Genomic DNA, 21,282 nt, shown 5'->3' on the forward strand with positions numbered 1-21,282 from the left:
GCGTAGCACATTTATATTTTTATATAAATATATTGGGGGGGACATTTTGACCAGATTTGAATATCGGGGGGAATGTGTTAAAGCCACTGTAACCCAGGACCGCATACAGCCACTGTAACCCAGGACCGCATACAGCCACTGTAACCCAGGGCCGCATACAGCCACTGTAACCCAGGACCACATACAGCCACTGTAATCCAGGACCGCATACAGCCACTGTAACCCAGGGCCGCATACAGCCACTGTAACCCAGGGCCACATACAGCCACTGTAACCCAGGGCCGCATACAGCCACTGTAACCCAGGACCACATACAGCCACTGTAACCCAGGGCCGCATACAGCCACTGTAACCCAGGGCCGCATACAGCCACTGTAACCCAGGACCACATACAGCCACTGTAACCCAGGACCGCATACAGCCACTGTAACCCAGGACCACATACAGCCACTGTAACCCAGGACCGCATACCGCCACTGTAACCCAGGACCGCATACAGCCACTGTAACCCAGGACCGCATACCGCCACTGTAACCTAGGACCGCATACCGCCACTGTAACCTAGGACTGCATACAACCACTGTAACCCAGGACTGTCTGGTGTGTCTCCTCCTCTCTCACACCCCCCTCCTCCCCCCATCTCCTCTCTCTCCCTTCCCCCTCTCTCGCCAACTCCAGCCGTCAATCACCCTGAAAGGGGGCGGGTTAATGTCCCAGAGTTTTACTCACCCCTCCCCCCTTGCCATGGAAACCAAGCTGCCAATCATCAGTCCAGCTGTCTGACCGGCATTCCTAGACACACACAGATTCACTCACTCCAACACACACACACATTACACACACTGTTAGATCCACACACATCCATACATATCAACACACATACTCTCTCCCAGGTCCCAGTAGGTTACCTCTGGTTGGTTCTCATTAATTTGCCAATCAGCCAATCAAATTAGAGCATTGACTACCCCCCCCCCCCAACTGACACCGCTAGTGTTCTGCTCTGCATGTTGCCATGCCAACCGGGACCCGAGCACCCCTGAAATTCTCTCCAGGAGTGTGTGTGTGCCTCATTCCTCTTTTCCCTGCTCACCAGGGTGAAGTCTCTTCCTCCCCTCCTCGCCTCATTTCCATGTAAATGGGAATCGATCTGCCTCTCACCACCCCCTCTGCCTGGGGAGTCCCCCTCCTCTCCTCTCTTCTGCCTGGGGGGTCCCAGAGAGAGAGAGAGAATGTTTCGTTAGGAAACTCTCTCTCTCTCCCTCTCTCGTGCATCCCAATTGCGTAAACCGTGTTTTTCTTCGGTTCATGGTGAACCTGCCTTCATGACAGCAGATTGACAACCCGGAGTCCCGAGACCAGTTTGAGCTTATAGCGTCATCTAGTGGTCATCTGACATATCGACCACTCTTTCCAACGTCTGCGTCCTTCCAAGAGCCTGATGGGAATTGTAGTCGTTAGGGAATTTGAACTTCCTGGTTTGACGAGAAGAAAAAGCAGAAGTTATTCTCGTCTCTAAAAAGTTGTTTTTAACTAAGTTGTGTACCCGTCCGGTGTTCAGGTAGCACCAACGTCGCCATAGACGGGGTGAGTATCTGGCTATAACGTATTGTATGACTTAGTTTTTAACAGAGATGAACAAGTAATTCGGGAAACGTACGCGAATAAAGAAGCACAACTTTTCACCTCAACAATGGACCTGTGAATTTAGCTAGGAAAGAGGAGAATCCTGTTTGAAAATCACTATACGTGTTTGGGTCTAGTTATTCACTTAACTCTAGACATGAAGTTAGGATATTGCCATGAACATTTACCGGTGGAACAACCTTTGTCGGTAGAAGGACATTGTGTACACCTTTGCGTGAATCATATTTGACAGGTCTCCGTGTGTCTGTCTAACCGACCTGCAGGTTCCTGGAAGAAGGTGGAGGAAATTATGTTATGTTCATTGTGTTTTTAAACATTTTCATATCAATATGTAAAATATGTCGTCTTTTCCCCTCCCCCTCTCCTCCTCTCTCCTCCTTCTCCCCTCCAGATGTCTCTGATGGAGTCTCCTCCCGTGAGGCCAATCACAGCTGTGGCCTGGAGCTCCAACACCTCCACCTGTCCTCGAGACTTCACCCTGGTGAGGAGAGGGAGGAGGAGGGGAGGACGTACAAATGTGTTGAATGCTGCTAATAATTTCTCTCCTCCCCTACCCCCTCCTCTCCCCTCCTCTCCCCTCATCCTCTCCTCCTCCCCCCTCCCCTACCCTCCCTGTCCCCTCTCATCTCCCCTTCCCTCTCCCCTCCTACCCTCCCCTCTCCCCTCCTACCCTCCCCTCTCATCTCCTCCTCCTCTCTCCAGATCAGTATAGCAGAGGATGGAGCACCAGCTAACTTCTCTCGTGGAATCATGAAGTCTAGTTACTTCCTTTGTTACAGCAAGGTACACACACACACACACCACACACAGACACATTACAGTGTGAGTGTGATATTCAGGTGTGTGTGTGTAATAATTAGGTAGGTGTGTGTGTGTGTGATATTCAAGTGTGTGTGTGTGATATTCAGGTAGGTGTGTATGATATTCGGTGTGTGTGTTGTGATATTCAAGTGTGTGTGTGTGTGTGTGTGATATTCAGGTGTGTGTGTGTGTGATATTCAGGAGTGTTTGTGATATTCATGTTACAGGAGACTTCAGGGGGGCTGGTGGTGTGTGATATTCAGGTGATCTCAGACAAGGAGCCTCTTCCTCATGGTTACTGCTACATCCCTGAACACATGGAGCCCAGTGAGTACACACACACACACACCATACACACACACACACACACAAAGGACACCATACACACACACACACACATCATACACACGCATAATACACACACACACCATATACATCATACACACCACACACACACACACAGTAAAGTGAGTGTGTGTTTTCAGAGGCGTCTGTGTTTAAGAAGAAGCGTGTGTGTGTGTATCTGGTCCCACTGGCCAGCGTGCACACAGCCGTACTGGACCTCCGCCTGACCGCCAAGAGCAGAATGATGCTGCAGCACTACACCTGCGCAGGGTACACACACACACACACACACTATACACACACACAGATATAAACTGATAAAAAACAAACAAACAAAGTTTGTGTGTGTATGTGTGTGTGCAGGGACATGAATGGTTATGTGTTGTGGTGTAAGAAAGGGCCGTTCAGAATCCCTGCCCCCCAGGCCAAGCCTCGCTCCCTCAGCCTCGACGTCCAGCAGCTGTCTCTGGACCCCCCGGCCCTGCCCCTGCGCCCCAGGTAACTACCCTAACTACCGCCTTCCTACCCCTAACTACCCCCCAGCCCTGCGCCCCAGGTAACTACCCTAACTACCGCCTTCCTACCCCTAACTACCCCCCAGCCCTGCGCCCCAAGTAACTACCCTAACTACCGCCTTCCTACCCCTAACTACCCCCCAGCCCTGCGCCCCAGGTAACTACCCTAACTACCGACTTCCTACCCCTAACTACCCCCCAGCCCTGCGCCCCAGGTAACTACCCTAACTACCGACTTCCTACCACTAACTACCCCCCAGCCCTGCGCCCCAGGTAACTACCCTAACTACTGCTTTCCTACCCCTAACTACCCCCCAGCCCTGCGCCCCAGGTAACTACCCCCTACCCACCAGCCCTGCCCCAGCACCCCAGGTACCTAACCCATCTACCCCTAACTAACCCCAGGTAAACATCTGTCATTCATTGTTTCTGTAGCAACGCCCCACCCCTGCCCCCTGGGAAGATCAGCCGTCGTCGTGGCACCCTCCAATCAGACGCCTCGGTGGAGAAAGATGGTGACAGTGGCCACATCTACGGCTACACAGGTAGGCATGTCTCACAGTGATGACATCACAGATAGGCATGTCCCACAGTGAAGATATCACAGGTGGGCATGTCTCACAGTGATGACATCACATGTAAACTCATAATAACCTCCCTCCCCCCTCCTTCCCAGCCATAGATGGGGTCCCATTCTCTCTGCACCCCAGGTTTGAGACCCAGGCTGGCAACATGGTAGGCTCCTGCTACTGTCCCTCATTATTCTGGACCAATTAGAGCTACACCTTTCACACTACTCCCTCCCCTCTATTCACTATATTCCTCTACACCAGGGGTCCCCAAACTTTTTTCTCCTAGGGACAAATCATTTTTCCTTTCTTTAATATGGGGCCGGGTTGGTCTGTAACAGAAAATGACATGGGCCGGAGTGACTACCAGTATTATTGTGGAGATTTTATTATTATTTTAAATGTATTTACAATGCTAGATTAGTTTATTATTTTGTTATGCATCGTACATCCGTACATATCAAGGGATATTAAAAGAGAATTATAACTATCGTAATAACCTTTTTTCATATTCATTGCTATTGAAATCAAAACATTTACTTACTTATGCATATTAATCACTGTTTGAAAAACCTCTCTGGCATTGTTCAGAGGGCCGGTCCAAATGCGTGGGCGGGCTGTAGTTTGGGGACACCTGGTCTACACCTTTCACACTATTCACTCCCCTCTCTATTCCTCTCTCTCCCACCACCTCTCTCTCCCTATATTCTTCTCTCTATTTCTCTTGTTTGTCTCCAGAACTCTACAAACACTCAACTGACCAACATTCGTATCAAGTCTGTGCAGGACATTGAAAATGAGGTATGTGTTTTGTGTGTTTTATTTATGTGCGTGTGTTCATGTATTTTTGTGTGTGGGTGTGTTTTTTGTGTGCTGTTGTTGTTGATAATGTTGTTGTTTACAGTACAACTATCCGTTCACTGTGGAGGAGACCACCGCCAGGAGGACACGGCCCTCTCTCTCTACAGGAAGTACATCATAGACCCTGACCCCTGACCCCCTGCTCAGCCAGCCTGCTCCTTGTCCTTCTACTCCCCCCTCGCCTTCTCTCCTCTGCTCTCCTCTTCCTCGTCAGACAGACCTGTGATGATGCACAGGGTTAGCACTGCCAGACAGACCTCTGATGAGGATGATGACAGTGCTGTCATACTTACATGACAGAATTATGAAAGTGAGCAGTTAAACAGAAATTTTATATATTTAAACATTCCATCCTGCCAGACATTCTATTTAAACATTCCATCCTGCCAGACATTCTATTTAAACATTCCATACTGCCAGATGTTCTACATGTTCAGACTACTGCTGAGAACTAACTTGTATGCTTGTACTTGTGCATGAGTCTGCAAGCATATTGACTTGTGAAAGTACCGTACACTACAGAGTCTCTGACCGATTTAAACTGTTATTCTGTTAGATACTGTTAGACAATCTATATGTTCACATATTCTCTACATTTAAACCATTTCATCATGTTACATCTGGAACTGTTCCACTAGAAAATGTGTCTGTTCTTGGGAAATTTCCAGATATATGTTGTGTTCATGTCTAGTGAGTGTACAAGTGTGTATTCGCTATATAAATGCAGTCCATTTATTCTGTATAGCAGCCATTCCAGACCTTTTCCACTTTGCGGCACAATTGCATAGCTCAAATATTTTTGCGGCCGCCCAACACATCCGTTCACTTAATTGGCGCTTATCACATGTTTAACAACACCCCGGGAACCCAACAGTTCGCTCTCATGGCTAAATTTATTTGAGCGATTAAAGAAGACAAAGTGTCCATCAGTGCCACACTAAGCACACATTGTGATGAGAGGTAACCTGCGTAACAAGGCCAGGTCAGGTCTATAACTTCCGGTGAAGTTAGAAACGTGACTTTTAATAACCAGAACAGGTTGTTAACCCTTAGTTATTGCTCTCTTATTAACCCTGCACTCAGATTGTGCGACTCCTCACTTTGTTTTCTCTCCCGTTTCCTGATTTTTGTTAGAAACTGAAACATGTTACATTACCCATAGGGAACAAATATGACAGACCAAATATTATTATGTAAATTAACATTAAGGACTAGCAAGCAAGCTGACAGATAATTGAGTAGATTATGTAGCAAAAAAATGTTAGCTAGCCTAACTAACGTTACTTCTCAAATCCTAGCTTGCTAGAGCTAGCTTCGTTGTCGATGAAGCTCGAAACGTACAATTTGAACCCCTTTTCCTCTTGCTTAAAGGGCAGCAACAAAGACTCCTGTACATCGTTTATTGTTATTTTGGGAAGACAACCCGAGGCCTGTTCCATAAAGCGAGTTTACCGAATAAGCCAGATTTATGTCAGTTAGTCGGACTCATTTCAAGTTCATTCGGTTCCATAAAGCTAGCTCAACGTAGTTCGAACTCGGTTACTATGGCAACTTAGGCTGCGAAACTAGTCTGGTCCGGGGCAGGCTAACTGTCAGGCTTAGCGTGACTTGGTGCTTAACCATACCTTCCTGTAACACTGACCCAACGGGAAAACGATGATTTACCACGGATATTCTCATTTTCTTATTCTCATCAGTTCAATATGTTCAACATTGATAGAAAATCACTTAAATAGCCTACATATGCTACAACATTTAGCCTAATGCATTAAACGATGATGAACAATGATTTGATACACGCCATGTTAAACGTAGCCTGGCTTGCCTAGTTTGTGATTTTAAATGTTTAGGCATCAGGCATAGGCCTATCTCAATCTAAATTATCTGAGTATAATTAGCATAGCTGTATAGTTGTTAAAAGTAGTATACAATTGCAAAACAAACCTAAATCCATAGGCTACATCTATATCCATTTTCCCGACACGACCATGTTAAAAAGTTAGGCTACTGGGTAATGTATTGATTAATAGTAGGCTATTTATTTAAAACAATGTCAAAAAAGTAAATTTACATGTGTTTAGAGGGTGTCTGTTTTTTAATCAACGAAGTAACTAAAGGTCTAAAAAAGGACCTCGGCCTACGTAGCCTATCGTTCACGTCAATCATGGCGTGTCGTTTCATTTTCATGAAGCGGTGGATGAGGGAGCTGTCACAGTACAAGGCTTAAAGGGAACGTTCTTTCTGGAAGAAGTCACGTGGCTGTGTGCATTGCTTTTGCCGTGGTGGATTGTATGATCCATGTTTTACCTCTCGAACTGCTTAAGAATAGGGTGCACGCGCAATTAGCTTGACTACTTAAATCTGACTTGAATTAGTAGGACTGCGTGAGCTGACATTGGCCTTTATGGAACCGCTTTAGCCCCGCTTGACTTGTTAAGCTAATTCAAGTCTGGTTTGGGACTTAAAGTCCAATTTATTTGAGCGGCCTTTATGGAACAGGCCCCTGTTCTCCTTGTTCAGAACAGCATTTTGTGTTTCAGAACTAACGTAACTGCTCGCCACTGGAACTTGTTGACCTAGGTTGTGCAATAGGCGGAAGTGAAGCGTGAATTGAATTGGGCTATGCAAGTTAAGGTGGAAATGTCACATGCCAGGCGTAACTATTAGTGTTTTGGTCATGATGATTCTGACAATGTAAAAATAAAAGTTTAGGTGATGATGAATTAAAGGCTAAATGTAATTTTGAAATTTGTAAGAATTTTCAATCAACAGTTGAAATATTTTGATATTTATTCATTTTTAATACTTTAGTTTTCATTGGTTTAGCGGCCCACCCTATTATTTATATGCTTATATATAGGCTAGTATTACCCAAGCTGATCACTATTGGGCCGCGACCCATAGGTTGGGAATCTCTGCTTGTGCATGTGTATGTCTTTGTGGTTGGAACGATCTCACATTTGTTTCTACACGCTCTGAGTGTTACTCTTTTCCCCGTTACGGGGCGCTGTCATTGACGTTATCTCTACTTTCATAAAGGAAATAAAAAACAAAAATGTTTTTTGGCGGTTCTGTGACTGTATCTATGATGTCTTGAAACAACACGACATCTAGTTTGGGATTTATGATTCTTTTTATTTACTGATGTTTTACAGATCCGGATGTTGTCCTGCAGGTCATATGGACCAATTGGCGTTCCATATGCAATTGCACGTGTAAATATGCATGCGTTTATTTAACGCCTGCAATTGCACGTGTAAATATACACACGTTTATTTAACGCCTGCAAGCGTTAACTAACGTGTACATTCATTCATGTGTAACTTTCGCCTGCACATTTACGGCTGCAGCCGCTTATGAAACAGCTGCAGGCGCTTCCTAAACGGGTGTCCAATCAAAAATACGCGTTTAAACCACGAGTATAAATGAGCCAATCGGCCTTCCGCTACTCTTTGAACAACCCGCGCCACTGCACAACTTAGATTAAACGCGTTTCTTCCTTTCAACAAAGTTTCTGTTATTAGATAAAACGCTACATTCTATATTCGTGTTAACCGTGCATGTGGGGGTGTACCTGGCTGTGTATACGTGCTATTTATCGGAACAGGATTCAGTTTTTTCTGCACTTTCCATCGATTGTAGCCAGCGAGGCGGAGTGAACATTTCCAGTATTTGCGTGATCCAGGCTGACTTGCTACCGCCCAGGCTGCTCGCCATGCACAACGCCGACAGCATCATCGTCCTGAGTGACGGTGAGGAAGACGGTGCATCCAGCAACAACGACTCAGTGGTGATCGTGGAGGACCGGACGAGTCCCGGTGAGAACTTGAATATGTTGGAAGTACCGTACATTACGTTTTTCTTGTGTCTGTGTGTATCCGGACTATGTGTGTGCGTATCTTGACTAAATGTGTGTGGGCGGGCGTGCGGTGTGTGTTCCAGCACCCCGGCCAGTGTGTGTGTCGTCGGACCAGCAGGAGGAGGAGCTGGTCATCACGTTCTCTCAGGGAGCCCAGCTCCTCCCACATGCACGCTATGACTGCAGCATACACACCTTCACGTGAGTCAGACACTCACGAGACACTTACGATGCACACAAACACACACATGCAATCTCAATACACACTCCATACACGCGCACAGTCATGATGCGCACCACACCTTGTGTGTTCAGGCTTGAAGACGCAGAGACCAGCGCTCCTGCAGGAAACAACCAGCTCATCTGCCAGCAGTGTTACTGCTACATCTGTGATAGGCCGGCAGGAGAGGTTAGGAGGGCTCTGATTGTCTGGCTGGAGAAGTCTGTGAGGAGATTTGTGACCCTGTGTGTGTGTGTGTGTGTGTGTGTCTCAGTGCCTGGTGTGGACGGTGGCAGGGATGTGTCACTGTAACAGTCACAACCGGAGTGTGTTCTGGAGGAGCAGCAGAGATGCACAGCTGCTGGGCTTCCTGCAGCGCTTCTCCCTTACCCTGCTGGAGGTGGACCCAGAGCTACGGCTAGCAGGTACACACACACACACACCCTGCTGGAGGTGGACCCAGAGCTACGGCTAGCAGGTACACACACACACACCCTGCTGGAGGTGGACCCAGAGCTACGGCTAGCAGGTACACACACACACACCCTGCTGGAGGTGGACCCAGAGCTACGGCTAGCAGGTACACACACACACACCCTGCTGGAGGTGGACCCAGAGCTACGGCTAGCAGGTACACACACACACACCCTGCTGGAGGTGGACCCAGAGCTACGGCTAGCAGGTACACACACACACACCCTGCTGGAGGTGGACCCAGAGCTACGGCTAGCAGGTACACACACACACACCCTGCTGGAGGTGGACCCAGAGCTAGGCTAGCAGGTACACACACACACACCCTGCTGGAGGTGGACCCAGAGCTACGGCTAGCAGGTACACACACACACACCCTGCTGGAGGTGGACCCAGAGCTACGGCTAGCAGGTACACACACACACACACACCCTGCTGGAGGTGGACCCAGAGCTACGGCTAGCAGGTACACACACACACATGAATACTCGTACACGTGTGTGTGTGTTTAGAGGCATTGCTGCTGAAGTTGGAGGCGGAGATAAAAGTGGAGTACGCCTCCTTCCTGATGGGAACGATGCGATGGACTGCCTCATGCTCCTGCCGCTGCCACACAGCCAATCAGGAGCATGTGGAATCTTGCAGCTGCCAATCAAATCACCAGGAGGTGCGGATGCACGAGTGAGTCACGTTTGTGTGTGTGTGTGTGTGTTAGCTACCTGCAGGTGTACCAGTGTGTGGGTGTGTGTGTCAGCTACCTGCAGGTGTACCAGTGTGTGTCAGCTACCTGCAGGTGTACCAGTGTGTGGGTGTGTGTGTGTCAGCTACCTGCAGGTGTACCAGTGTGTGGGTGCCTTCCTGGACAGAGCAGAGAGAGAGGAGAGAGAGAAGCCCAGAGCTGCAGCTGTCATGAGACTGGGAGCTGCCCACTTCTTCCTCACACACGCTCACGCTCCAGGGTACATACACACCCTCCAGGGTACACACACCCTCCTGGGTACACACACACCCTCCTGGGTACACACACACCCTCCAGGACACACACACAACCTCCTGGGTACACACACAACCTCCTGGGTACACACACTTGTATATATGTAAACTAAAGGGTGTAGTGATGTAGAGGTCCTGGTATTGTGTGTGTGTGTGTGTGTGTGTGTGTGTGTGTGTGTGTGTGTGTGTGTGTGTGTGTGTGTGTGTGTGTGTGTGTGTGTGTGTGTGTGTGTGTGTGTGTGTGTGTGTGTGTGTGTGTGTGTGTGTGTGTGTGTGTGTGTGTGTGTGTGTGTGTGTGTGTGTGTGTGTGTGTGTGTGTGTGTGTGTGTGTGTGTGTGTGTGTGTGTGTGTGTGTGTGTGTGTGTGTGTGTGTGTGTGTGTGTGTGTGTGTGTGTGTGTGTGTGTGTGTGTGTGTGTGTGTGTGTGTGTGTGTGTGTGTGTGTGTGTGTGTGTGTGTGTGTGTGTGTGTGTGTGTGTGTGTGTGTGTGTGTGTGTGTGTGTGTGTGTGTGTGTGTGTGTGTGTGTGTGTGTGTGTGTGTGTGTAGGATGACTAACCTGACTCCTCAAGGAAACTCGGAGGAAGGCAGGTTTCTACTGCTGAAAAGGTATGTACACACACATACAGACACACACACACACACACACACGCATATAGACACAATGTTGAGAGGGTTCTTGTTGTATGAATATGCAGGGTGACAGAGGCAGTGCAGAGACAGCTGGTGATGTGTGACTTCAATCCAGCCTTCAGCCTCAAGCTCCAGACCTTCTACCAGGACCTGCCGCTGCCCCCCAGGTGTGCTGTACTCAGAAACAGGTGTGTATAAACCAGGTGTGCTGTACTCAGAAACAGGTGTGTATAAACCAGGTGTGCTGTACTCAGGAACAGGCGTGTATAAACCAGGTGTGCTGTACTCAGAAACAGGTGTGTATAAACCAGGTGTGCTGTACTCAGAAACAGGTGTGTATAAACCAGGTGTGCTGTACTCAGAAACAGGTGTGTATAAGCCAGGTGTGCTGTACTCAGGGACAGGCGTGTATAAGCCAGGTGTGCTGTACTCAGAAACAGGTGTGTATAAACCAGGTGTGCTGTACTCAGGGACAGGCGTGTATAAGCCAGGTGTGCTGTACTCAGAAACAGGTGTGTATAAACCAGGTGTGCTGTACTCAGAAACAGGTGTGTATAAACCAGGTGTGCTGTACTCAGGGACAGGTGTGTATAAACCAGGTGTGCTGTACTCAGGGACAGGTGTGTAGAAACTAGGTGTGCTGTACTCAGGGACAGGTGTATATAAACCAGGTGTGCTGTACTCGGGGACAGGTGTGTATAAACCAGGTGTGCTGTACTCAGGGACAGGTGTGTATAAACCAGGTGTGCTGTACTCAGAAACAGGTGTGTATAAACCAGGTGTGCTGTACTCAGGAACAGGCGTGTATAAACCAGGTGTGCTGTACTCAGAAACAGGTGTGTATAAACCAGGTGTGCTGTACTCAGAAACAGGTGTGTATAAACCAGGTGTGCTGTACTCAGAAACAGGTGTGTATAAACCAGGTGTGCTGTACTCAGAAACAGGTGTGTATAAGCCAGGTGTGCTGTACTCAGGGACAGGCGTGTATAAGCCAGGTGTGCTGTACTCAGAAACAGGTGTGTATAAACCAGGTGTGCTGTACTCAGAAACAGGTGTGTATAAACCAGGTGTGCTGTACTCAGAAACAGGTGTGTATAAACCAGGTGTGCTGTACTCAGAAACAGGTGTGTATAAGCCAGGTGTGCTGTACTCAGGGACAGGCGTGTATAAGCCAGGTGTGCTGTACTCAGAAACAGGTGTGTATAAACCAGGTGTGCTGTACTCAGGGACAGGTGTGTAGAAACTAGGTGTGCTGTACTCAGGGACAGGTGTATATAAACCAGGTGTGCTGTACTCGGGGACAGGTGTGTATAAACCAGGTGTGCTGTACTCAGGGACAGGTGTGTATAAACCAGGTGTGCTGTACTCAGGGACAGGTGTGTATAAACCAGGTGTGCTGTACTCGGGGACAGGTGTGTATAAACTAGGTGTGCTGTACTCAGGGACAGGTGTATATAAACCAGGTGTGCTGTACTCGGGGACAGGTGTGTATAAACCAGGTGTGCTGTACTCGGGGACAGGTGTGTATAAACCAGGTGTGCTGTACTCGGGGACAGGTGTGTATAAACCAGGTGTGCTGTACTCGGGGACAGGTGTGTATAAACCAGGTGTGCTGTACTCGGGGACAGGTGTGTATAAACCAGGTGTGCTGTACTCAGGAACATGCTGTGTCCCCCCCCCCCCCCGCTCATTTACACTTCAGAATACTAAAAGTGAAGTGTAGAATTAAACAGGTTTCTTGCTCATCGCCTCAAAAGTTAAATTCATTTTAGATTAAAGTTGCCCTTGTTACCTACACCTGATTGCCTGTCGATGAGAAGGCTACACTAGATCCACTGGCAGCGACTGAATTAGTCTATTAGCTCCTTGTGAGCGGTGTGGCGCTGGGAATAGCATTTACTTCCTTGCATATACTGTGCTAGTTGTGTTATGCTAGCTGTGCTATTTTGATAGGCAACATACTGACGTTGCTCGTCACAAATGCCCTAATAAACGCATAGAATAGGTTTAGCTTCTCTTGCTAGGTTTCCTGTTCACGCTGCCAGGTATATCACACTGCCTTGTGGGGCCTGTCACATGACTCCTGTCACATGACTTGCATTGAAAATAAATGGGAGGCAACATTTTGGTCTACCGCCCCCCCTGAAAAGATCCTAAGGGAACACTATCATGCATACTGTGTGTGTATAACATACATATATGTGTGCGTTGCAGCCTGCGTGTGCGTCCCTGGAAGGACCCCCTGCTGGTGTCTGTGCTGCTGGGACAGAACGTGACTGGCCAGGGGCGGGGCCAGGGGCGGGGCCGTAAGGACGTCCTAACTGAGTCTGCTGCTGTGGTGCTGCTCCGAACACACCAACTACAGCTGCAAAACAAGTACACACACACACACCAACTACAGCTGCAAAACAAGTACACACACACCAACTACAGCTGCAAAACAAGCACACACACACCAGCTACAGATTAACAAATGCACAATCTGTCTTTCAATGTATTGTGTGTGTGTGTGTGTGTGTAGGTACTGGGAGTTGACCAGGTACCTAAAAGTGGTTCAGACAGACAACAGTGAACTGTGAGTTCACACACACACTTAGCTACACACGCTCTGCGGGGGGGGGACGTTTTTACTCAAGCGCATTTTTGTGAGAGAAGGAAGACTGGCGTTGGTCATGGTTTGGAATGAAAGGGAGAAAACAGGACAGAGTAACACGGCGGATATCGCTCTTTTTTTTTTTATTTGTAGTTAAGGTGGCAGGTGTGTGTTGCTTAACTGCAAAGTGCTGCTGGAAACCCTGCTCTATTGCACACTCGGCTCCAAACACACACGTTTGTATATAAGTGTGTATATGTATAAATGTGTATGTCCAGGGTGTGATCTCATCCCCCTGTACCAGTGTAAGTAGTTACGTGTGTGTGTGTGTGCGTGTGTAGTGTCCAGGCTGTGCGTGATCTCATCCCCCTTTACCAGTGTAAGTCTGGGAACCTGACTGCTGCCCTGTACAGCACCTTCAGCCCTGCCCCCGGACCCTGTTGCCCTGCCTGCAGGATGACCCCTGACCTCTACCACCTCTACCTCCGCATCCTCACCACGGCAACCGCTCCCACCCACACCCTCCACCTGCACACTCAGCCCCTCCCACACACCACTGTGTGGGAGCCAATCAGAGGTCAGGGACCTCCATCCAACCCTCCCTCCATTCCTGTCTATGTCCCTCCATCCATCCCTCTCTCTCTGTCCCTCCATCCATCCCTCTCTCTCTGTCTCTCTCACGGTGTCCCTCTCCGTCTCTCCCTCTGTTCAGTTCAGAATGCTTTATTTGGCATGAATGTTCAGGTAAATTATATTGCCAAAGTAGTCCACAGTGAAGGGATAAAATATAATTTTCAACACATCATTGGATCCACATCATATCAAGGAGTCTTAACTAACAATAACAACATAACACAATAACATATAAGCCATGTTTTTATGTCTACTGCTGTCTCCCTCCCTCCTCCCCCCTCCCTGACTGATGCCTCCCTCCCTCCTCCCCCCTCCCTGACTGATGCCTCCCTCCCTCTCCCTCCCTCCTCCCCCCTCCCTGACGGATGCCTCCCTCCCTCTCCCTCCCTCCTCCCCCCTCCCTGACTGCAGGGACAGTCCATGTGAAGAGATCAGACGTGGTTCGTTTCTCTCTCAGAATTCTGATGTCCAACACTGCTCTCTACACAGATGTGAGTCTCCCTCGCACACACACACCTAAAATACACACACTGTTTCTCTATTGACATTCTCATATTTAGTGTCTGTATGGTTCCTCTGTGTGTTTGTCAGGTTCAGTGCTGGGTGTCTCTGCTCCATGTGGTGAACATTCCTGCTCTCCCACAACCAGATGCTGCCTTCCTGAAGGTACACTCCTCTCTTTCTCTCTCTCTCGCTCCCTCCATCTCTACCTCCCTCCATCTCTACACTCCTCTCTCTCTCTCGCTCCATCTCTACCTCCCTCCATCTCTACACTCCTCTCTCTCTCTCGCTCCATCTCTACCTCCCTCCATCTCTACACTCCTCTCTCTCTCTCGCTCCATCTCTACCTCCCTCCATCTCTACACTCCTCTCTCTCTCTCGCTCCATCTCTACACTCCTCTCTCTCACTCCCTCCATCTCTACCTCCTCCCATCTCTTCATTCTTCGTCCTTTGTAGGAAGCAGTGGCTGTTACCACAGCAATACTACTAGACCGGCCAGGTCATGTGATCCCTCGGTCCTTCCGGAGTGTACGTACGCGCACACACACATACACACACTACACTCTAACACCCCCTACACCTAGAGTGATGGAAGTGTGTATGTATATATATGGTGTGTAGGTATATCCAGACCAAGCATTGTTGCTCCTGGTCACAGCGTGTCTCGCTAGATGTACGGCAGCAGGCTTCCCAAGCTCCACCCTCTACACCCACAACACTTACAAGGTACCTCCTCTCCCGACATCACATCCTGTCCACCAAACCCTCCCAGTCCTCTCATCCCTCTCTCCTCTCCTCCAGGAGAATGTGTGGTGTATGGACTGGCTGTGTGACCGTCTCTCCTCCCTGTGTCCTCCTTCTCACACTGTTAAAGTATGTCACCAGTAGGAGGGAACGACTCCACCTGACCAGTAAGGGGGTGTGGGTGGATGTTGTTGTGTGTGGCTGTGTGTGCGTGTGCAGCATGTTGATGATGTCATCCTTGTTGTTCCCAGCCCAGACCGTGAGGCTTCACCACCTGACAGATGCTGATGGCTGGTTACCATGGTGATCTAGAACACAGCCGGTTACCATGGTGATCCAGAGCACAGCTGGTTACCATGGACCCAGACCAGACCCAATCACCATGTTGATATTGAACACTGATAGACTAACTTGTTTCTCAAAGATACTCCTGTGTTGTACTAAGATGTGAATGTGTGTGACTGACTCCCTGAAAACGTAATGTGAATAAAGTTGTTATTCCCTCCAGTCTAGCTTCCTGTCATCCTCCTTCTGACTGGGAGTCACATCCAGTCAGACTCTGTTCAGACAGAATTACTCTTTAATACTCAGTGCAGTTATCAGCAGCCTGCTATATCCAGAATAGAACATGACATACATTCAGAATCTAGATCTTGTCAAGATGAAGTTTGTACAGTATCAACTCCAAGTTTTTTGTTGCTGTGGTTACAGTACCAAGGTTCTGCATTGCTATGGTTACATTATGGTTCAGTGTGGCCATGGTTATGGTACTGTGTTTGCAGTTCTACCCGGCTGTGTTCTTATGGAGTAGGGTGGGGCTGTAAGAGAAGCGGAGGACCGGAGGCCCACTTCCTGTCTGGCGCTGTTTGATGAGGTCAGAAAGGAAGTCCATCACCTTAAGGTCATCCTGGCTGCTGCAGCCCCGCCCACACAGGAAGTGATGCCGACGCTCAGCCTGGACCACTTCCTCCTCACCGAGCATGCTGGGACGTTGGAGGGCGGGGCTGAAAGTGTATACAAACGCCTGATTGGCCAACGCCGTGAGGCAGCTCTCCAGGTGCAGCAGGTAGGTGCTGCCTCGCCCAATCAGAGAGCGGGGGTCAGCAAGCCGGCCAATCAGAGAGCCACTGTAGGGAGGGCAGCGCAGGGTCCTGTGGTCCAGGTCCAGGAGAGCCACGTAGCGACCGTAATGATCCACAGAGGGGTGCATGCTGGGAAACAGAGTTCCAGGAGATCTGAGGGAAAGAGACACTTTTAGATGGTGGAAATTCATCCTGTTGTCCTTGGCTGGCGTAGCTACCAGCTGGTTGCTGGGGTGACAACCTACCTGACGATGCCGATGAGCCTACAGGTGAGCAGGTCGTCCAGGCTGAGGGGCCGGCCAAGGCAGGGCTGCACGTTGCTGCCGGGGCGACCGGGGTCGGGCAGGTAGAGGGCGAGGGCGCCGACCGTTCTCTGGACGGAACGCTCCTCTCCACCAATCACCAGCAGCGGCCTCCCGCTGAGCAGGCAGAACACAGCATGCTGGGAAAATGAGTTCTGGTGAAGGAACCTGAGCGCACGCAGCCCCGCCCTCCTCCTGCGCTGGTGGGCGTTGCCGTGGTGACGGGAGGAGAGGGAGGGGGCCTCGGAGGAGCAGGGTGAGGAGGAGCAGTCGATTGCTTCGTCTGCTGGGCAGGACAGCGACCAGCGCTCCAGAGAAGTCAGGGGGAGGGCCTCCAGAGTCACGGCCCCCGGGGTCACGGCCCCCGGGGTCACGGCCGGAGTCAGGTTCAGACGGAGCTTCGGGACCAGCTGCTGACTTTTGACCTGACCATTGGCACGGCAACCCTCAGGCTGCTGGTGGGTCTCCTCCTGAGCTAAACAGACAGAACACACACCCGCTATTACACCTGTTATTATTATGCCTGGTATTACATTTTTCCACCTGTTATTACACCCATTATTACACTTTTTAAACCTATACTAACCCCAACGCTGTTGTTACTGTTATTACACCCAATGTTACCAATTGTAAGATATCACACCTATTTACTTACTGTATTAATATACCTGTTATTCCACCCTTTATTACATGTTATTACACATGGTTTTGCACCTATTATTACACCAGATTATAGTTTTTACCACATTTATTACATATATTTCCATCTGTTATTGCACCTAATACTACTACAGTTATTACAGCCAATGGTACACATATTTACACCTATTATTATGCACCAAGTGTAAACGGAATGTATATGCAAGCCCATGTGCGTGAATGTTTATAGAATTGGTTTGATACATTTTCATGAAAAGGTTACAAGATAAACTGCATCCTCCTGATCCTGTGGTGAAGCTGATTTCTCTCTCACATTACCCAGGGTACAGTGCTCTGTCTAGACTACATTACCCAGGGTGCAGTGTGCTCTGCCTAGACCATTACCCAGAGTGCAGTGCTCTTCCTGGACTACATTACCCAGGGTGCAGTGCTCTGCCTAGACTACATTACCCAGGGTGCAGTGCTTTGGCTAGACTACATTACCCAGGGTGCAGTGCTCCTCCATGGCAGCGTTTCCAGGGCTCTCCTCCGTCTCCTCGGTGATGGCGGCCAGGTCGTCGGGGATGAGGGTGGTGCTGAGCACCTCGATGCTGTCCTCACTGTTAGAGCGCCGCGCTGGCGCACGCACACACCCCGCCTCCACACGCCCTGGCCCCGCCTCCACACGCCCTGGCCCCGCCTCCACACGCCCTGGCCCCGCCTCCACACGCCCTGGCCCCGCCTCCACACGCCGCCCCTCGCCGCCCAGCAACTCTGAGACAGAACACACACACTCAGCTGTCAGACCCCATGCAACAGGGCCGGTTCAAATAAAATTAATAACAGCACACAAACAATAATCACACACACAATAATCACGCACACATAATCACACACATAGACAACACTACCTCTCAGTTCTCCAGTGTCCGTGGCGACAGGCTGAGAGCGGTAGGACTTCTCTGTTCCCAGAACCTCAATGCTGTCACCGCTGCTCACACTCCCCGCCATCGTCTCTCCAGCCTCCTCCTCCACGCCCTGCCCCACCCCCATACTTCCTATCTCCAGTTTGATTGACAGCTCCTCCACGCAGGAGAAGAAAGACTCCAAGCTGGCTGGGGGACCCTGGCCCTCGCATTCTGGCACAGGAAGTCCCTCCCCACTACTTCCTCCATCTCTGCCCTGCAGCTCCTCCCCCTCCTCGGGGTTCCAGGGCTCGAACAGGAAGTTGTTCAGGGGGTACTTCCTGGTCAGCGCCTGCGTGATGCGGTGCGTGAACAGCGAGGGCAGGTCGCCACGGAGACGGCGCTCCACAGCGGCCAGCTGCTCCAGTGTGAGAGACAGGAAGTAGGCATCACTCAGCTCCTCCAGGGGCTTCATGCGCCGGTCAAAACGCCGCGAGGGGGGCAGCTTCACCAGCCGGGGCATGTAGGAAGGGGAGGGGGGGGTCAGTGGGTGGGGTTCTGGATCATATGTGTCGTACGGCAGGAAGTCAGGCTGTTTCAGCTTCCTGTTTGGGAAGGAAGTGACCTGCCGCAGGAGGTCGCGGTGCTCCAGGATGGAACGCTCGATTCCTGCCAGCTCATTGGCTGACTGGGCCTCCGATTCTTTCTGCAGGACTGAGCGTGTGTATCTGAGAGAGAGAGGAGGGGAGGAGGGGCGAGAGAGAGGAGGGAGAGGGAAAAGAAAGAGTGGACGGCAAAGGACAGAAAGGAAAGACAACGAGAAGTGGAGAGTAGGTTTAGGGTTAGGGCTCTGTGGAGAACTGGTGAACATGGTATGGAAGTATGTGTTTCTGTTGTCCCCTGCTGTTGTCTTGTTAAAGATCAGAATGTAAACCTACCTGTTCTCCCACGCTGCATTTTCACCCTTGTTTCATCCTTTATGTTTCTCTGGCAGTTTCTATGGTGATTTAATAAGTTGTATGTATTGTACTTGTTTTACCTGTAAATCACTTTGAACTCCCATTGTGTCTGAATCATGCAAAACAAATGGTGTGTATGGTGTGTGTTTGTATGTGGTATGTGTGTGTGTGTCTTACTCCAGGTCCAGCAACTTCCTGGTCAGCTCCCGGGCGAAGGCCCGTCTGTTTCCTGTCTTCAGCCGGTCGGAGGCGTGGCCTAGCCCCTCCGACAGCAACAGGAAGTGCTCCATGAGCTTCCGGTGCTCTGCGGAGACGTAGGCCAGGCAGAAGGGCCTGACGAAGCCCCGGGCCTCCAGGTCGTACAGCGTCAGGTGCTGCACGTAGGCAAAGCTGCCCCAATCTCCCATGACAACCCGGGAGTCCTCACAGAAGCTGAGGCGGGGGGCGGGGCCTGTGGGGGAGGGACCTGACGGGGAGGGGCCAGGAGAGCAGGCTTGGTAGTCCACGGACATGATCCGGAGGGAGAAGTGGTTCAAATCAAATGCACCCAGAATCCTGGGATCGTCTGGGATGGTGAGCACGGGCTGGGGTCCCACCTGCAGGGGCGACACACACACACATAAACACACAAACACACACATGTATACACAGACACATGTCAAACACTCACACATGTAAACACACAGCTTACAAACACAAGCACACACTGTATGTAAACACAAACATCATACATAAATACACACACCTGCATAAACACACACATTACAACATACACTGTGCCTATTTCTTCACATATCCTCTTCCCATCCCTCCTTTTATACCAGGGCTGTAGGTGTCACGTGTCCAACACACATTCTGAAAACGGCAAATCTGTCCCCGCCACTTTTTATTAAGAACATTATATGTAAAACCTACCATTATACCTACGACCCTGACACACACCTACACCCTTCCTTCCTTCCCTTCCTGTTCTCAACCCCCCCCCCCCCCCCCCCCCTCCCCTACCTGTTCAGAGAACTCTGCCACCAGTATGAAGTCCCGGAGGAAGAGGGCGGAGGAGGTGGCGGCCCAGGGGTGCGCGCGGGGCAGCAGCGGGACTGACAGCTCCTCCGGGACCCCCGACAACTCGCCCGCGCGCTCCCTCGCTTCGCCGAAGCCCTCCGCGCCGGTGAACGCCAACAGGTCGGGAGAACCGATCATAATCCCGCTGATCTGATCAGTTTTACTGTTCTGCTAACTGGAACTATGCGCTCCGCTTATATCTTCTCCCGGTGCAGAGACGAAAGCAGTCTGTAAACTCCGGTATGGACAACGATCTTCAGAACTCAGTGAAGATATCTCCGTCAAACTTGCATGTTCTCATGCCCCTGTGAACTTGGCGGGTCTCGAGCCCTGTGAGTGAGTCAGCGGTTGCACCGGAGAGAACGACAAAATTGTTGCGTCGTTGGAACAACACAAACTCAAACAGACCAGTGTCAGTTTCACTTCTCCGTGAAGCCTGTGGCATGTTGGTCACACTAGGCAGGTCAACGGCGTTTCTAAAAACAATTTCGCCCGAGACGTGTCAGTAACTTACCGGGTATCCTTAAGTCAACAAGGATCTGTTGTGCGGCGGGAACGCTGTAAACAAACAACTCCTCTGTTGGAACACCGACACTTCAGAGCGACCACTCGCGGGTGGTTGGAGGGAAGTTGTTGTTCGGAAGTCACGCCGAGTCACGTGGTCGACCTTTATTCCTGGTTTGTAGCCTCTCCCGGACACATTGAGCCGGTCAGACGAGCTGTCGGTGCACCGGAGCCGCAACAGGACTCCATACCGACATGGCACAGTCACATGACTGCCAGTGACCCGCGAGGAACCGTCCAGGAGCATTCTTTCTCCGTGGATCTGGTAGTGACAGGCGGTCCACAACAATACCAGATACCTTATATTTAGAACGAATTTCTCGAGTGGGTGGTGGTGGGTAGAAATAATTAAAAAGTCTTATCTGGTGTTGTCTGCGAAGTGGAGTT

At 50.0% G+C, this 21,282-nt stretch overlaps 3 protein-coding genes across 7 annotated transcripts; 2 read left to right on the forward strand and 1 right to left on the reverse strand.

Moving 5' to 3' along the window:
• Positions 1–1,454: 1,454 nt before the first annotated feature.
• Positions 1,455–5,475, forward strand: mvb12a (multivesicular body subunit 12A). The gene is made up of 10 exons (XM_067259530.1): positions 1,455–1,584; positions 2,036–2,125; positions 2,347–2,427; positions 2,673–2,772; positions 2,931–3,060; positions 3,154–3,288; positions 3,741–3,850; positions 3,982–4,040; positions 4,613–4,675; positions 4,779–5,475. Exons 2-10 carry the CDS (start codon positions 2,036–2,038, stop codon positions 4,854–4,856), a joined length of 846 nt encoding a protein of 281 aa, XP_067115631.1. The 5' UTR covers positions 1,455–1,584; the 3' UTR covers positions 4,857–5,475.
• A 2,795-nt stretch (positions 5,476–8,270) lies between these two features.
• Positions 8,271–15,882, forward strand: zgc:112980 (uncharacterized protein LOC503706 homolog). Of its 5 annotated transcripts, none has more exons than XM_067259408.1 (17): positions 8,271–8,553; positions 8,678–8,795; positions 8,910–9,003; positions 9,089–9,239; positions 9,801–9,969; positions 10,113–10,247; positions 10,827–10,886; positions 10,976–11,098; positions 13,125–13,286; positions 13,432–13,485; positions 13,845–14,080; positions 14,548–14,627; positions 14,728–14,802; positions 15,095–15,166; positions 15,260–15,364; positions 15,440–15,549; positions 15,634–15,882. In XM_067259408.1, exons 1-16 carry the CDS (start codon positions 8,451–8,453, stop codon positions 15,524–15,526), a joined length of 1,824 nt encoding a protein of 607 aa, XP_067115509.1. In that variant the 5' UTR covers positions 8,271–8,450; the 3' UTR covers positions 15,527–15,549; positions 15,634–15,882. The 5 variants fall into 5 exon arrangements, with proteins under 5 accessions (XP_067115509.1, XP_067115510.1, XP_067115512.1 ...); XM_067259409.1 differs by having other exon boundaries at positions 15,440–15,511; XM_067259411.1 differs by lacking the exon at positions 15,095–15,166.
• Positions 15,883–15,944: 62 nt separating this feature from the next.
• smcr8b (Smith-Magenis syndrome chromosome region, candidate 8b) lies at positions 15,945–21,052 on the reverse strand. The gene is made up of 7 exons (XM_067259407.1): positions 20,846–21,052; positions 20,275–20,661; positions 19,447–19,865; positions 18,317–19,038; positions 17,910–18,179; positions 16,710–17,241; positions 15,945–16,617 (listed from the first exon to the last, which is right to left on the reverse strand). The coding sequence occupies exons 2-7, from the start codon at positions 20,467–20,469 to the stop codon at positions 16,167–16,169; spliced, it is 2,589 nt and encodes an 862-aa protein (XP_067115508.1). The 5' UTR covers positions 20,470–20,661; positions 20,846–21,052; the 3' UTR covers positions 15,945–16,166.
• Positions 21,053–21,282: the final 230 nt, after the last annotated feature.

The sequence above is a fragment of the Osmerus mordax genome, chromosome 21 (genome assembly GCF_038355195.1).
Source record: "Osmerus mordax isolate fOsmMor3 chromosome 21, fOsmMor3.pri, whole genome shotgun sequence".
NCBI classification, from domain to species: Eukaryota; Metazoa; Chordata; class Actinopteri; order Osmeriformes; family Osmeridae; genus Osmerus; species Osmerus mordax.

Coding starts and splice junctions, on each gene's coding strand:
- mvb12a (XM_067259530.1), top strand. CDS start 2,036: ATGTCTCTGATGGAGTCTCCTCCCGTGAGGCCAATCACAGCTGTGGCC. Junction 2,428..2,672: donor ACTTCCTTTGTTACAGCAAG/GTACACACACAC, acceptor TTCATGTTACAG/GAGACTTCAGGGGGGCTGGT. Junction 4,041..4,612: donor AGACCCAGGCTGGCAACATG/GTAGGCTCCTGC, acceptor GTTTGTCTCCAG/AACTCTACAAACACTCAACT.
- zgc:112980 (XM_067259408.1), top strand. CDS start 8,451: ATGCACAACGCCGACAGCATCATCGTCCTGAGTGACGGTGAGGAAGAC. Junction 11,099..13,124: donor TGTGCTGTACTCAGAAACAG/GTGTGTATAAAC, acceptor TGTGCGTTGCAG/CCTGCGTGTGCGTCCCTGGA. Junction 13,486..13,844: donor CAGACAGACAACAGTGAACT/GTGAGTTCACAC, acceptor GTGCGTGTGTAG/TGTCCAGGCTGTGCGTGATC.
- smcr8b (XM_067259407.1), bottom strand. CDS start 20,469: ATGATCGGTTCTCCCGACCTGTTGGCGTTCACCGGCGCGGAGGGCTTC. Junction 19,866..20,274: donor TGGCAGAGTTCTCTGAACAG/GTAGGGGAGGGG, acceptor TCGCCCCTGCAG/GTGGGACCCCAGCCCGTGCT. Junction 16,618..16,709: donor AGGCTCATCGGCATCGTCAG/GTAGGTTGTCAC, acceptor TCTTTCCCTCAG/ATCTCCTGGAACTCTGTTTC.